This window comes from Orbicella faveolata, unplaced genomic scaffold (assembly GCF_042242905.1).
Source record: "Orbicella faveolata isolate gen_17 unplaced genomic scaffold, um_ofav_v1 contig_1, whole genome shotgun sequence".
Taxonomy (NCBI): Eukaryota; Metazoa; Cnidaria; class Anthozoa; order Scleractinia; family Merulinidae; genus Orbicella; species Orbicella faveolata.
In genome coordinates, this window is record NW_028301536.1 from 22,785,521 (window position 1) to 22,798,534 (window position 13,014).

General features: G+C 40.3%; 2 protein-coding genes, 1 long non-coding RNA gene and 1 pseudogene across 4 annotated transcripts; 1 reads left to right on the forward strand and 3 right to left on the reverse strand.

The window, feature by feature from the left end:
* Nucleotides 1-761: 761 nt before the first annotated feature.
* Nucleotides 762-2,181, reverse strand: LOC149118434 (uncharacterized). The gene is made up of 2 exons (XM_089296209.1): nucleotides 2,041-2,181; nucleotides 762-1,756 (listed from the first exon to the last, which is right to left on the reverse strand). Exons 1-2 carry the CDS (start codon nucleotides 2,101-2,103, stop codon nucleotides 1,289-1,291), a joined length of 531 nt encoding a protein of 176 aa, XP_089152335.1. The 5' UTR covers nucleotides 2,104-2,181; the 3' UTR covers nucleotides 762-1,288.
* A 1,638-nt stretch (nucleotides 2,182-3,819) lies between these two features.
* Nucleotides 3,820-6,288, reverse strand: LOC149118435 (uncharacterized; annotated as a pseudogene).
* A 96-nt stretch (nucleotides 6,289-6,384) lies between these two features.
* LOC149118436 (uncharacterized) lies at nucleotides 6,385-10,133 on the forward strand. Its single transcript, XM_089296199.1, has 5 exons — nucleotides 6,385-6,681; nucleotides 7,510-8,685; nucleotides 9,029-9,114; nucleotides 9,348-9,398; nucleotides 9,567-10,133. The coding sequence occupies exons 1-5, from the start codon at nucleotides 6,504-6,506 to the stop codon at nucleotides 9,867-9,869; spliced, it is 1,794 nt and encodes a 597-aa protein (XP_089152325.1). The 5' UTR covers nucleotides 6,385-6,503; the 3' UTR covers nucleotides 9,870-10,133.
* On the reverse strand, nucleotides 9,296-11,759 carry LOC149118437 (uncharacterized). Of its 2 annotated transcripts, none has more exons than XR_016209223.1 (2): nucleotides 11,090-11,759; nucleotides 9,296-9,881 (listed from the first exon to the last, which is right to left on the reverse strand). It is a non-coding gene; the product is annotated as an uncharacterized LOC149118437 (long non-coding RNA). The 2 variants fall into 2 exon arrangements; XR_016209225.1 differs by having other exon boundaries at nucleotides 11,086-11,759.
* Nucleotides 11,760-13,014: the final 1,255 nt, after the last annotated feature.

Genomic DNA, 13,014 nt, shown 5'->3' on the forward strand with positions numbered 1-13,014 from the left:
CCTTTGAAACGTTTTTTTTTCCAAAATAGAAGTCAGGGATGCCGCTAAAACAGCGCCAAAAGAAGCAACGCGCTGCCGGCGAGCCGAGTTCTGTTTGCTCAAAATCTGCGATGTATAACTGAAATAATGTAACTCAATCTGCCTATCGTTCGCAATGATCCAGAGTCACAACAATTTCCACAGTTTCCATTGTCCCGGGCTTTGTCACGGAGGCAATAGGATCTTCAAAAGCTCTGAACTGCTTCGACTCTTTTTTTTTTCCAGAGGAGAGGGACCGGCACGAGGACGTGTAAACCCACCCTCTCCCCTCCCCTAGTCTCCTATTATTTTTTAGTGTATGTGTAATCTCGAGGCGGTTACCTCATTTTATGGGAACAGGTCCAGTTTTTTCTCAGCTACAGGTGCAGGTAATACACTTGTCCGAAAGTCATGACAATGCAAGATTGCGGGGTTTTTTTGGCGCTCTTGACGTACTATAAAAAGACTGCCATAATGTCATGGTTTCATCATAACGTTTATTACTCTAGTCCTTCTCTAATTTATTAGGGAATATTGCCACAAAATCGAATGGATCACATTCTGGCTCTTTATAGCTTATAAAAACACATTTTGTTACTACGTTGGAAAGTGGAACTACTCTCTTTGATCCCTTAGCGACTAGAATTACATGAGACAGATGCATATTACACGGGTTATCAGTCACTAAGTTGAGATCATATCTTGGAGAGAGCTCTTGAATCATTGCATAATTAAAGGCTAGGCACGTGCAGTTCAACATGCAGCTTCCTGTCCCAGGACAGCTTGCCTTAGGGACCGTTCATTTTTTATAAGGTAGGGGGGGCTGGTGGGATTTGGGGGGGGGGGGCCATGCGAAAAAAAATGGCTTTCGAGGGGGGGCCATCCCAAAAAAATAAGGGAAAAAGGGGGGGTCACGGGAAATATTTTAGTACAACTTTGAAATGGGATAATGTTTGAATATCAAAAAAATTGCTACAGAATAAACATAGAAGGCAGGATACAAATTTATTACAAACTTTCCTTCTGCTTTAAAAAACATTTGGCGACAAAAAGCATTTGTAGCTACTGAAAAGAAGTATTTAACACTGTTATTTTCGAATGCAACTTTCACTGCCACTCATCTTCATCTTCGCTGTCGTCGAGTTCTTCGTCGCCGCTGGTGCTGCTATGGGAATCTCTTTCACCAATGCTACAAGAAGCAGCAATGCTTTCCGTCAGAGTGTACTCTTCAGGGTACATGAAGGTGTAAACATAATCTCTGACTTCTTGCTCAAGGTTGGTGGTGATTCTGCTTCTTGCAGCATTGGTGAAATAATTCCCTTCCATTGGACTGAAAAAGTGTGGAATCGTGTTCCTTTACATCTTTCAATATGACATTCAACTTTTCCACCATTGCTCTGTGCTCTTTGATGGAGAAGTTCAGTTTTCTTCCATCACTGGGCTTCAACCGGTACCCTGGCATGGAAAACTCACTCGCCCTTTCTGAACAGCCATCCGCACTTAGAAAGATTGCTTCTTTTGCTTGTAAGATGTCAAACTGCCTGGATCGTTCAGCTGTATACCTTTTCTTAAACGACTCGTCGCTTTCGCCATTATTGCGCATTTTGGAATGAGCCTCTTTCATGATGCTCATGTAGTAATGCGCTCTTTTCCCGATTGGATTAACAATATAGCCAAGGCTTGTTTTCCGGAGACCCTGAGGTATGGTTGTATCATCAGCAGAGGAGGAACTAGTGACCTACCAGAAAAGGAAAGACGATTTTTTTGTTTATTATATTGAACTGATATTATTGAATGATCATGGTTCGTGTAACCATTTAATGTTGTATTCGTGTAGTGAAATGTAGACCTAAGTCAAACGATATATTAAAAGACACATACTATTTTAAAAATGTTCAAACAGTTTTAGTTGCTATCTTTACAATAGGAAAATACAGAAGTTTCTCATTATAAAAGTGAAGCATACATGCATTTTTAATGTCCAGATAAAAATAGGAACACTGACAAGAAATTAACTCTTACCGGCTCATCTTCTTGTACTTCAACAGCTTTCTGTTTTACCTGCACAGGGCAACATTTATACATGCCTATCACTAGAGTAGAGGAAAAAACCTTCCAAATAAAGACATCTGTAAATTAAATGTAAGAATGTGTTTCACACAACACATCAACAGATTTCCAGTTTTTTCACAACACTTCGTACTTGGTTCAGTATCACCATGCAGGAGCAAGGAAAGACTCTGTTCCAGGCCACTGTTACTTCCGTAAGATTGAGAAGTTTATGAATGAGCACTACGAGGAGGGGGAGAACTACAGGGAGGTTCTAAAGTTGTCCTGTCAAGAAAAGGTAGGAGAAATTTGCTCTTTTTGTTGTGAATGGACTAGACCACCCATAGAAAGATACCCTAAACCAGTTCCTGACCATTCCTGCCTACCGGAATACCACTACCTCTCCTACCAGAAGACCCCAAAAGAAGGGCGTGATCCAGATGACTGGCAGCCAAGGGTCCAAGCGAAGAAAGAGCATGGAGGTGGCAGGCTGGTTTTATCTGACCCAGAGAGCGTTGCTCTATTTGCAGATAAGTTTATTGTCAAATCAAAGTTTGTGGTGGATTATCTTCAGCATCTTGAAGTGCTGGAATTTAAAAGGAAAAAGAGAGCAGAAGAAAAGGCAAAGTTAAGTAGGGACGCAAAAGATAAATCATATGAGGATTATCCTTGGACTGAGTTGTGCGAAGATCTAACCAAGCTTAAAAAGCTACGTGTTCCAGAACTAAACAAGTACTTGAACCACCACGGGCTGAAGCAGCATTTGAAAAGCAGCAAGAGTGAGAAAGTAAAGGCAATTGTAAGACATTCATGCTTGCAGCAGAAGAGTCCTCTCAGAGCTGGCCAACCAACACTGAGAAATGCAAGGACATTGACACAAAATGACAACAGGGCAAGTGCTGACAGCAGTGAAACGGATGAAAGTGACAATGATGAGTATGACAGTGATACCATTGACTCTGGGGGAGAAGATGACTCAAGTGATGTCATTCTTGCATTCATCAATTCAGATGAGAAAGATGCCAATGAGAGGCCAAATGCCACACGCTCAGGGCAAGCCATAACTAGGAGATCTGAAATTGACTTCTCTTTCTTTTGATTTGTTTTATAAACAACAGCTCTCTGTAGTAGAGGGATTGTAAATATTGTCTTCATAGTGAGTACAATAACGTGAAGTAGGGGGATAATAGAGAAATATTAAAAAAGTTGAAATCTAAATATTGTTTGTTCAATTTTTTTTGTGGGGGGGGGGTCATCCCAAAAAATGACCGCTATAAGGGGGGGCCATGTGAAAAAATTGGTAAGCTGAGGGGGGGTCATGCGATTTTTACACGGTGCTTCCCAAATCCCACCAGCCCCCCCTCCCTCATAAAAAATGAACGGTCCCTTATACTGAAAGAAATAAAGTATTTGTCCAAAATTTGTGTTTTCACCTAATCGATACAATACAGTATAGCTGTTTCTCACACTTACTTTCCTGTATGCACTTGAGTGAAAAACCTCTTTTCCTTTTTTCATTCTCGTATAGGAAAGAACTTTCTTGGAGTCCGGGATAAATCTTAGCTCATCTGCAAGAGCACTAAACTCATCTTCGGTAAGCTCCCGTGGAGCACGCGCCCCAAGTGCAAACGTATCGTACATAACTTGAGTCTGCTGGCTGCTCTGCAGCGACCCAACGAGACTTTGATAGAACTTAAAGGCAGCAGAATTACTTTCATTCAGAGAATCTATCATTTGAGGTAAATTTTGAACGAATGACACAGCGGTAACTATTTGAGAAGAAACGTTTTGTGTCCCATGTATCATTTTTAGAATATAACCATTTTTGTCTTCAAAATGAAAACACGAATGAGTCCAAAGGGGTCCTAGCTCCCTCACTGCTTGCGGTAAATGTAAAAGATTGTGAACATTAATAGTTTGATAGCGGAGATCATACAGAAAAGGAAACATGAAACAAAAATATTCTAGAAGTCTTTCGCAATTTTGTAATTGCAGTTCAGATATTGAGTCTTGTAAAAGAATAAATGCTGCTTGGCTAAGAATGGCGAAGTGCTGGAAATAGTTTGTATCTAATATGCCGAACAAAACTGGTATTCCATAATAAAGCAAGAAAGACTTAAGTTCAGAGGCCTTCCAGTACTTTCTGTGATGCTCAATTGACCTTGGAGGTCTTCCTATTTCTAGAGGAGGGTGAATTTCAAGCAGTCTTTTGTCTGCTTTTGAGACCTGTTCGTTGATGTTGAATGGCTTGGTTGAGTTCTCTGAAGCGAACCAGAGATTCAGTAGAGTTTTCATTACGCCAAGACAAAGCCCATACATGTAGTCAATAGCAGTTCCCTTGATGACATCATAACTTGAAAGTCCAGCAAACCACGATGGCCCTTTTATACCGCCTACAGCTTCACCACTTTTAACTGCTGTATCCGCGTCTTGCAGTGTTTCTAAATGAGTTCTTTTCGGACCGTATGGATCAGGTTGTATGAAGGGAAATGCATGCACGTGTCCTCGCGCAGAAACTTTAACAGTTTGACCCCTCTGCTTACATTTAAAACAGCCGTAGCTTCCATTGTACTGAACAGAATTACAAACAAGACATTTCGCTGGCAGGTCACAGGTTCCGGCAAGTAAGATAACTTTGCTTACCATCTCAGTGGTGTCATCCCCTGCTTTCACCTCGATGGGTGTTCCTTCGGTTTCCAGTTTCCGCAGAGAATGAAATGGTTGTAAAAACGTTAGCATGAATGGTTTTGTGTCTCCAAACCATAGTCCAGCGAATAGCATGTTTTCCCTTTTTGTGCGTTCGCTAAAAGGAAGTTCGTTTATGACAAAGTACAACGGCCATATAGAAAAATTTGATGACTTAAACACCGGGACACCATCTGTGTTCCACAATAACGAGATATTTTGCTGGAAATCTAAAACCCCAGGATGGCAGTGTTTTTTGTATTCAGAGCCATCATAAATGTCTTCAAAGTGGTTAGCATTTGTTTTGGTCCTTCTAAAACGATGTCTCAAATTTTCATAGAAGCCACTTTTAGCAAACAAATTGCGAATCTGTGAGGCAATCGGTATTTCAATGAAGAAAGAACAAGAGTTAGTCTTGGTTAGATCCTTTGAGCACAGAGGGTTCGGACAAGTCTCAGTAGCTCTGTTGTCAACAAGTAAAAAGCAATACGAGCAATACCGATGGTATACAAGGGGATTCTTGATTGATCGGAAAAAGTGCTGGAACTGATGAAGAGATGTGCGGCATAAATTGGGGCTGATGCAATGAAGACTAATCAGAATGAGCAAATCGTTCAGAGCACATCCAGAGAGGGTGTATCTAATGGCAAAGGTAACAACCAGTAGAAGACTTTCTGCAACCGTCAGCGGGGCATTGCAATAGAGTGGTTTATGCTCATCGCTGCCCTTCTGTACATCTTTGTCTTCATTTCCAGAGAAAAATAAACTCTCAGTTGCAGCTGAGAACATTTCTTGGTAGCTTTCAGTAACATTTTCAAAGAGATCTGGCAATGTCACTGGATCTTCTTCGAGATTTCCATCACCTTGGATTTCTGAAACTTCATTTTCCACTTCCCTTCTTCTCTGCTCTGGGTCGGCAAACAGTTCAGGACGCTCTAACAGCTGTATGTAGTCACAGACGTCTATAGATCTTGCCTCATACTCTTCAGTATCAAGCGAGGTAGTGGGAGTAAAAGTGAGTTCACCTACTGACGTGTCTACTGCTACCTCATCAGGCACTGCTTCAACAGAAATAAGGTGATTCTCGTCTTCAAATGGGGCATTGATCTGCGAAGTTATGCCCTCAATTTCAGAAAATAAACCTGGTATTTCAAATAGGGTGCTTGTGTCGATGAGTTCTTCATTTCCAGGTCCAGATGAACTGTTCAGTGGATTTCTTGCCATTAAAAACCGAGGGAAACTACTTAATATTAAAAAGTCACTGGAAAATAACAGCTGCTGCTGACCTTTCGAAAACAGATATATGTGTCGTGATTATATGTCATTCCGTGCGAGACTTGTATGGGATGGATCTTCTGTTATCTCAATACCGTTCATTCTTGTGGTATCGTGTTCCATCTGTGAGCACGAAAACAAGCTTATCCATGAGTGCAGTCACGATATGAAGAAATATCCTAGTTTGGTAACCCCTAGTTCATACTGATATGGCCTTGCTAAAGAATTAAACAAAAAAAAAAAATAAACGCAAAGTGAAAAGGGTTTTTCGTTTCCTTTCTTAGATAGCAAACAATTGCTCTTTCATATCATTTGACTGCTGGAGAATATTAACTCATCCTGATACCAGATAGCTGCCGTGATCCAGCAGCCAATAAACGCAAAGAATTTAGATAATTTCATTTTATGTCACCGATTCAAACATTTGCGCGCGAACAAGACAGATCTTGGTCAACGACCCACAGTCAAGATCAAAGATGGCATATGCAGTGGTATTTTGGACTGAGGATCAACAATACAGCGTGGTTTCGTCTTCAAAAATACATGGAGATGTTGGTGAGGGCCGAGAGACAATGGTAGATTGGGAGGAGGGAAGGAAGGGAATGAAAGCAGCTAAAACTACCGCTTATCCAGCCAAAATTATCAAACTTGGAGGTGGGTGTATGTTGTACTCGCCAACTGTCTCAATGAGACAATTTTGTTGAACTGTTATAAATACCGTGCACAGAACAATTCTCATTAGGGACTAACTATCCGAAGTTTGTAACAATGAATAATCAAATAAATGAAATGTTGAAGTTTCACAAAGATCAAACATTTTTCAGTTGTGCTTAATGGAGAGAGCAATCGTTACATTAGTGTTAACGCAAATTATAACTTTTAGCCACTTTATGAAATAAAATAATAGAGGACACGAAATATGTTTTGAATATCGACTCACTAGCCGACGTGGATCAGGTTGGAAGTGCAGAAAATACTAAACAGGCAACTAGTTCTTACCCCGTATTTGTTTTTAACAAATAAATTATTATAGGCGCGCAAATTACGAATATTAATTACCATACATGTATAGCATTTTTCTTTACTCCCGCAACAGATAAATGCAGTGGGCTAACTAAAAGAATAACACCGAGATTGGTGTTGGGTGTTATTTTAAACAATTTAGTTCATTAACTCAAATCTCTAACCGTTTTGTTCTTTTCAGTTCATGGAAAAAGTCTTATCTCAAATTGCTTACTTCTTTGACCTCTCTTCCTAACAGTCTCCTCTCCTGTTACATATTATTCTGACGCAAGGTTTATTTAGGAAGCATTTTATGAAAAGTGAAGAAAAATAAAATAATTTGAACAAAGGAAGAAAACATTTTTTTAAAGGAAACGAAGCAAACCATTCCATCTGATTTGCGTTCAATAAGTTTTCTGTTTTCCTCAAGCTAGGATTGTACATTTTACTCAACAACATTTCTATATTCTAAACTTTCAGACAATGAGGACGAACTTGATCTTCATTGTATGCAACTGGCTGAGAAAATGGAAACAAACAACGTCTCTGGTAAAAGACAGCGAAAAAAATCCAGAATGGCAAGAGAAAGCGATGAAATGGATTTTATCGTGTCAAGAGTGGTGCCATCAGAACCTGAGGGAACTAGTGACAGCAACGAAGTTCAACAGCCTCCTCAGCAGCAGCTACAACAACAGGGTGAAGACCAACAGCAGTATCAGGAAAAACAACCACAGCAAGAGCAAAAGGAGCAGCAGGCAAGAAAACGAAGTAAATCAAATACGAAAAAGACACCAGATAACAAGACAAAGTCAACACCAGATCGGAAAGAACAACAGCAGAAGTCAAGTAAGAAGGAGGAGCAAAAAAAGAAAAAAAATGCGCAAATCGAGGCAGGAAGAACACAAGCTGCAGCCTTCTTCAAGGACAGGCTTTCTGCAGCAGATAATCAGAACAAGGAACAACCTGCTGGACTTGTAAACCATTCACCATCACCGCCTTCACATCCACACAGTCCGCTTTTGCAAAATACATCATTGCCCGCAGTGACTCTACCTGCACCTTCACACACAGTGAGCCAACCAATGTACGGTCTCTCTCCGCTCTCAGTTAATCTTCCTTCGCAAAGTCCAGATCAGTCAAGAATGAATCTGCCGAGGGAAACTGATCCCCCTTCGCTCGGTATTAGTCCACTAACCTTGCACCGCAATCCGCCGTCACACACAAGTCTTCCTACACAGAGTTCAACCTTGTACAATGCAAGTCTTCTGCAGCCTTCGCAAAGTTCGCCTGAACACAGGAGTCTGCATATGGGTCACCGTCTACCTTCAGACCTAAATCCGCAACCGCAAAGTCTGTTTTCACCGATTTCCGTCCATAGTAATCCAGTCGATCTCACCATTCTGCCCTCAGTTGCAGCACCTACCCTAGGGGAAACAGGGTCTCTGATAAGATCGTCCTTGCATAATGTAGAGTGCAGCCCTTCCCCATCTAGTGCGATGACACTGGATAGTAGTTTTGACAGTTTGAGTGACGACTACAGCAGCGCCGGGGATGACGAGCACATGGATGAAGTAGTAATGCCATGTGAACGCTGCTCACAACTGGTTAACGAGCTCCGGGCAGAAATTGTTGCCTTGAGGAAGCGTCAGTTACCAGGTAAGTAGGTTTCTGCAATGTGTTTAGTTCTCTTTTCTTTTCAACATTTTTAAACTTGTGCAAATAGGACATCCTGTTGTTTTATGGGTTTAGCAATCAATATTCCTGATGAAAGAGAAAATTTATGAAATGCAACTGAGGCACGAAAAGGGCAATTGTTTGGCTTATGCAGTTTACAGTGACGTTGGATAATTAGAGGCCATTGAAAATCAATAAAAGCACTTCTAATGCGGCATTTAAATTTTCGAAAGCATGCCTGTACATTTTCTATTTTTGTTATTTAATTATCATTATTTATTATTAAGTATCTGACAAAAAATATGGCTATTTTTGTTTTGTTTAGCTCTTTCCAGTAGTGATAACATTGGTTTCCTAGAGGACATTTTAAAGGCTTACAAAGAAAATTCTGCTGCAGAATTGAAACAGGAGGTAAACAAAATTAAGACATGTTATATTTTCTTAACAGACTCTGAGTTTGGCGCTCAGTTGTTCACCCTACTTCATGTATTGTGAGTGGCTGGGTATCTTTTCTGCTAAAGATCAAATATATTTTGGAGGTTTCAAACGTACACAAAGCCACCAAGAGCACGTTGAAATAAGTTATGAAAACTTCTTCTATACTCAACACAAATTTTATTTGACATTTGCTTTTTTCTCTTTAGAATGGTGTTTTGTATGAGGTGAGCAAGACAACGGAAACTAATTCCACCTCGGTAAGTTTAACAATGCTTTAATGACTCACTGTCCTTAAAATACAGTTTATCAAGGGAAAATGAGCAGTTATAATTTAAACTGGCATAACAAATATCCACATTATATTCACTAAATGTCACACTTATCCTGGCATTTTTTCTCACACCTGTACATTTTTTTTCCAGCAGATCGAGAAACAGTCTGCTCACAAGGTTGAGAAGTTCCATGTCAAGGGCCAAGGAAGACAAGAACTTGTTCCCGGATCAGGAGTGTACATCTCGTCTGTAAGGTTGCACTCCATCCACAGTCAATGTGGAACACACCCACAAAAATTGTTCCTGCTTCTCGTCGAGGCTTTCTTTTCCGAGGAAACACTGGCGACAAGTCTTGCACACGGATCACGTGCGAAGACAAGCACAGCATCCTTAGGCAAGGCTTTAAATCAGGATGTAGTGAACACCATTAAAGGCAAGTGTCATCAAGCATCATGATCTTCAAGAACACTAAAAGCACAAACACATTAATCAAACGCCAGTGCGCAATTTGCTAATGTCTAAAGCTTCAGATCCATTCTTCACGAGAAATGACTATACTTGTATTGAAATTAATATTTTTTTTGTTTATAATGATCCTGTGTTCTGATATCTTTTTAGCATATTCTGGAAGGTTTGCTACTTTAAACAATGTGGACTTTCCAGTTAGCCAGATGAACAGAATGTTGACAAATAAAGTGGGAACAGCCAAAAGAAAGAAAATGAAGGAACTGCAAGTAACTAAAAATACAGATATAACAGAGTAAATAGATAATGTAGGGCACTTTCAATTTGTCAGAGGAGGCCGGCCAGATCGGTAGTCTTTAATTTGAATTGGGCCTTAAAATTCTCACGAGATTGTCCCACAGAACGACCAGGACAGCTGCGTATAATATTTATGCCAGCAATTGGCTAATTTAATTTGACAGGTCAAATATGACTAACAGTAGAAATGATTCTGTTCTTGAAAACACTGGACTGGCCGTTCAATTCTGACAAATATAAAGGGGCCTAAGTTTCTCATAACACTCAGTTGCAGTATTCGTCTTTTTTTACCCAGAACTTTAAGTTATTTGGGATATATTAGTTAAACAACAATTATTGTCATCACAATTTAATATTATGTAAAGATACTTACTTATTAAGACAAGAACTGATACTGGTTACTGTTACTTATAAGCAGAAGCAAAAAAAATTAACATGAATAGAATGTCTCCTTTAAAAATGTCTATTTCTAAGCTAAAGCAAAAACGCTGTGTCTAGAAAACCCGGCAACCGGCAAGTGATTTTAAAGCAATTAGCCCGGTTTGGCGGTCTGGAATATTAGGATTAGAAATGTCACGTGCTTAAAACACAATCAGTTGGCTTTGGAGTTTATTTTTGCAAGCAAAATCCCGGGAGAAACATATCAGAGTATTAGGCATACTATAAAATGTAGACGTCTTCAACACACTCGAAACACTCGTGTAATTATACTCTGACCCCTGAAGTATGATATTTGTTTAGAAATGCCATGTGAGTCTATTTAAAGACTGTGCCAGGCATTTTAAAGTTTTTCATAATGTTTCGATTTAGGAGACGATCAACGTATTTAGGAACGGCTTCGTTCAATGCCGAAATTATTCATTTAAGCAATAAAAAGGCCTACTATAATGTTTAAAATGAATGTACCCACTCACTTTTTGGTGATAGTGACGGCAAGCTATAGATCAGTCGCAGGCGGTCACAGCCTCACATCACATCAATGATCTATCGATGTATGTAGTGGAGCAAGTGAAAAACAACATGGAAATTCCACAGGAACAGAAACTGAGCACTACATTAGGCTTAAATATTGGCTCATTTGCTTACTTTTTCACTCGTTTTTTACAGAGCTATTGATCTTGCTAGCGGGATTGGAATTTTTGCAGGGAGTGCATGCTACTAGAATGTGTCACACTAATAAAATAACTTAAATTCCAGTTGTCATCTGAGTAGCTGTCAACACTGTCTCTTACATTTAGCTGTTGAAGAAAAACAGATCCTTTTGTATAGCTTTGTGTTAAAATAAACAACATTTGATAGGTGCTGTTCGTCTGCTTTTTGTCTGCTGTTCATCTGCTGTTCATCTGCTCAGCAGAGTCAACCAAATTCCACACCGTCTGCAGAACGTCTGCAATTCAACTCACGTTTTGCAGACGAAGGTCTGCAGACATTTTGCAGATATTCTGCAGATATTCTGCAGATATTCTGCAGACATTCTGCAGATAATCTGTAGATAATCTGTAGATGATCTGCAGACAATCTGCAGATCTGCTACAGATATGCCAGCAGATCTGCTGCAGACTACAAACAGATCTGCTCGTTTCGTGCGGGAAGGGTTGGAGCTGACTGATCGTCTAATTCTTCAGGCGCAAACTGTGAGTATGCACATCAAAGTAGTCCAGTCACTGAACTTTCTCTTTCCCGCCTTATGATAGGGGTTGAACCTTGGTTGAACCCTATATAGAGCGCGCTGCCGCACGCGGAAGAGAGAGTTCAGGGACTGCACTGGCATCAAAACCACCTACCAGCGAGCCAATGTAAACCATGCATGCATGCATCTGATTTCTAAAACACCAGAAAAAAAATACCCCGCCGGAACCCTCGGCACTAGTACGTTATTCCCAATCCCAAGTTTCGAAGCCCCTATTAAAATGCATCAAGTCACGTTTTCCAAACGCAGAAAAGGGTGAATCCTAGTTTTCGTTTTGCCCACTATAATACTTTGATCACCGTACGACGGAAGCATAGGCGACGGAAGCATTACGGATGATGTCCCTGCACATCACCAGGGCACCATATACATGTAGTTTAAATTTCAGCACTTTCCAAGCCAAAGAGATTAACAAAATCAACCTCATTTTTCAGGGGGTCTGCTAAAACTGCGAGCCAGCGAGCCATGCGAGCCACGGTGCGAGCCATGCGAGTCATGCGAGTCATGCGAGCCATTTTTGCGAGTGTTTTTTTTTTTTTTCGAACTGTCTGGGAGGTCGTCGATCATTTCACCAAGAAACATCTCTTGCCCGACTATCACTAAATTAAACTGCCGCTATAAACCGCCCGCCATCTTGAAAGCGGAGATGACCCTGGGGACGAGTCTAAACGGTACAACCTCGCTCCCTGGATACTCCCTCTTTCCCTGGGAAATTAATTTTAAATTTATCTGCAAAAGTGCCTAAAATTGAAATATTCAAGGAAAAAATCCTAATCTCGCTTCGGTTGCCAGAACTACTGCTGGTGCGTCAAATATGAAAAATACTCTAAACGTCTGTACATCGTGCCAAGTCTTGCGTCATAGTAATGGCTGCCCTGAGGGTCCCTGAGTTGGACGAATTTTTTTCTTTGTTTCATATTTTTGTTATGTGTAGAAAAGTTTGTCTATTCAAATAGCTCAGGATCCGCAAAAAATAAAAACAATGCGACAAGAATTTATTAAGGTTCAAGATTTAAGTAAGAAAAATTTTCTGAGAGAAACGGAGTGATAAAAGTGTTGACCAGGTGTTGACAAGCCTGCACGACTCCGGCCGTTCGCTGATGAATAAGTTCTGAAGCCTTCATTGCTTAGCTTTAACTAGGACGTCTT

Bases quoted from the DNA above. Each gene is read 5' to 3' on its own strand.
- LOC149118434 (XM_089296209.1), bottom strand. From the start codon at position 2,103: ATGTATAAATGTTGCCCTGTGCAGGTAAAACAGAAAGCTGTTGAAGTA. The intron at 1,757-2,040 runs GTAAGAGTTAAT...CTTTTCTGGTAG, and splicing joins AAGTACAAGAAGATGAGCCG to GTCACTAGTTCCTCCTCTGC.
- LOC149118436 (XM_089296199.1), top strand. From the start codon at position 6,504: ATGGCATATGCAGTGGTATTTTGGACTGAGGATCAACAATACAGCGTG. The intron at 6,682-7,509 runs GTGGGTGTATGT...CTAAACTTTCAG, and splicing joins CAAAATTATCAAACTTGGAG to ACAATGAGGACGAACTTGAT. The intron at 9,399-9,566 runs GTAAGTTTAACA...TTTTTCCAGCAG, and splicing joins CGGAAACTAATTCCACCTCG to ATCGAGAAACAGTCTGCTCA.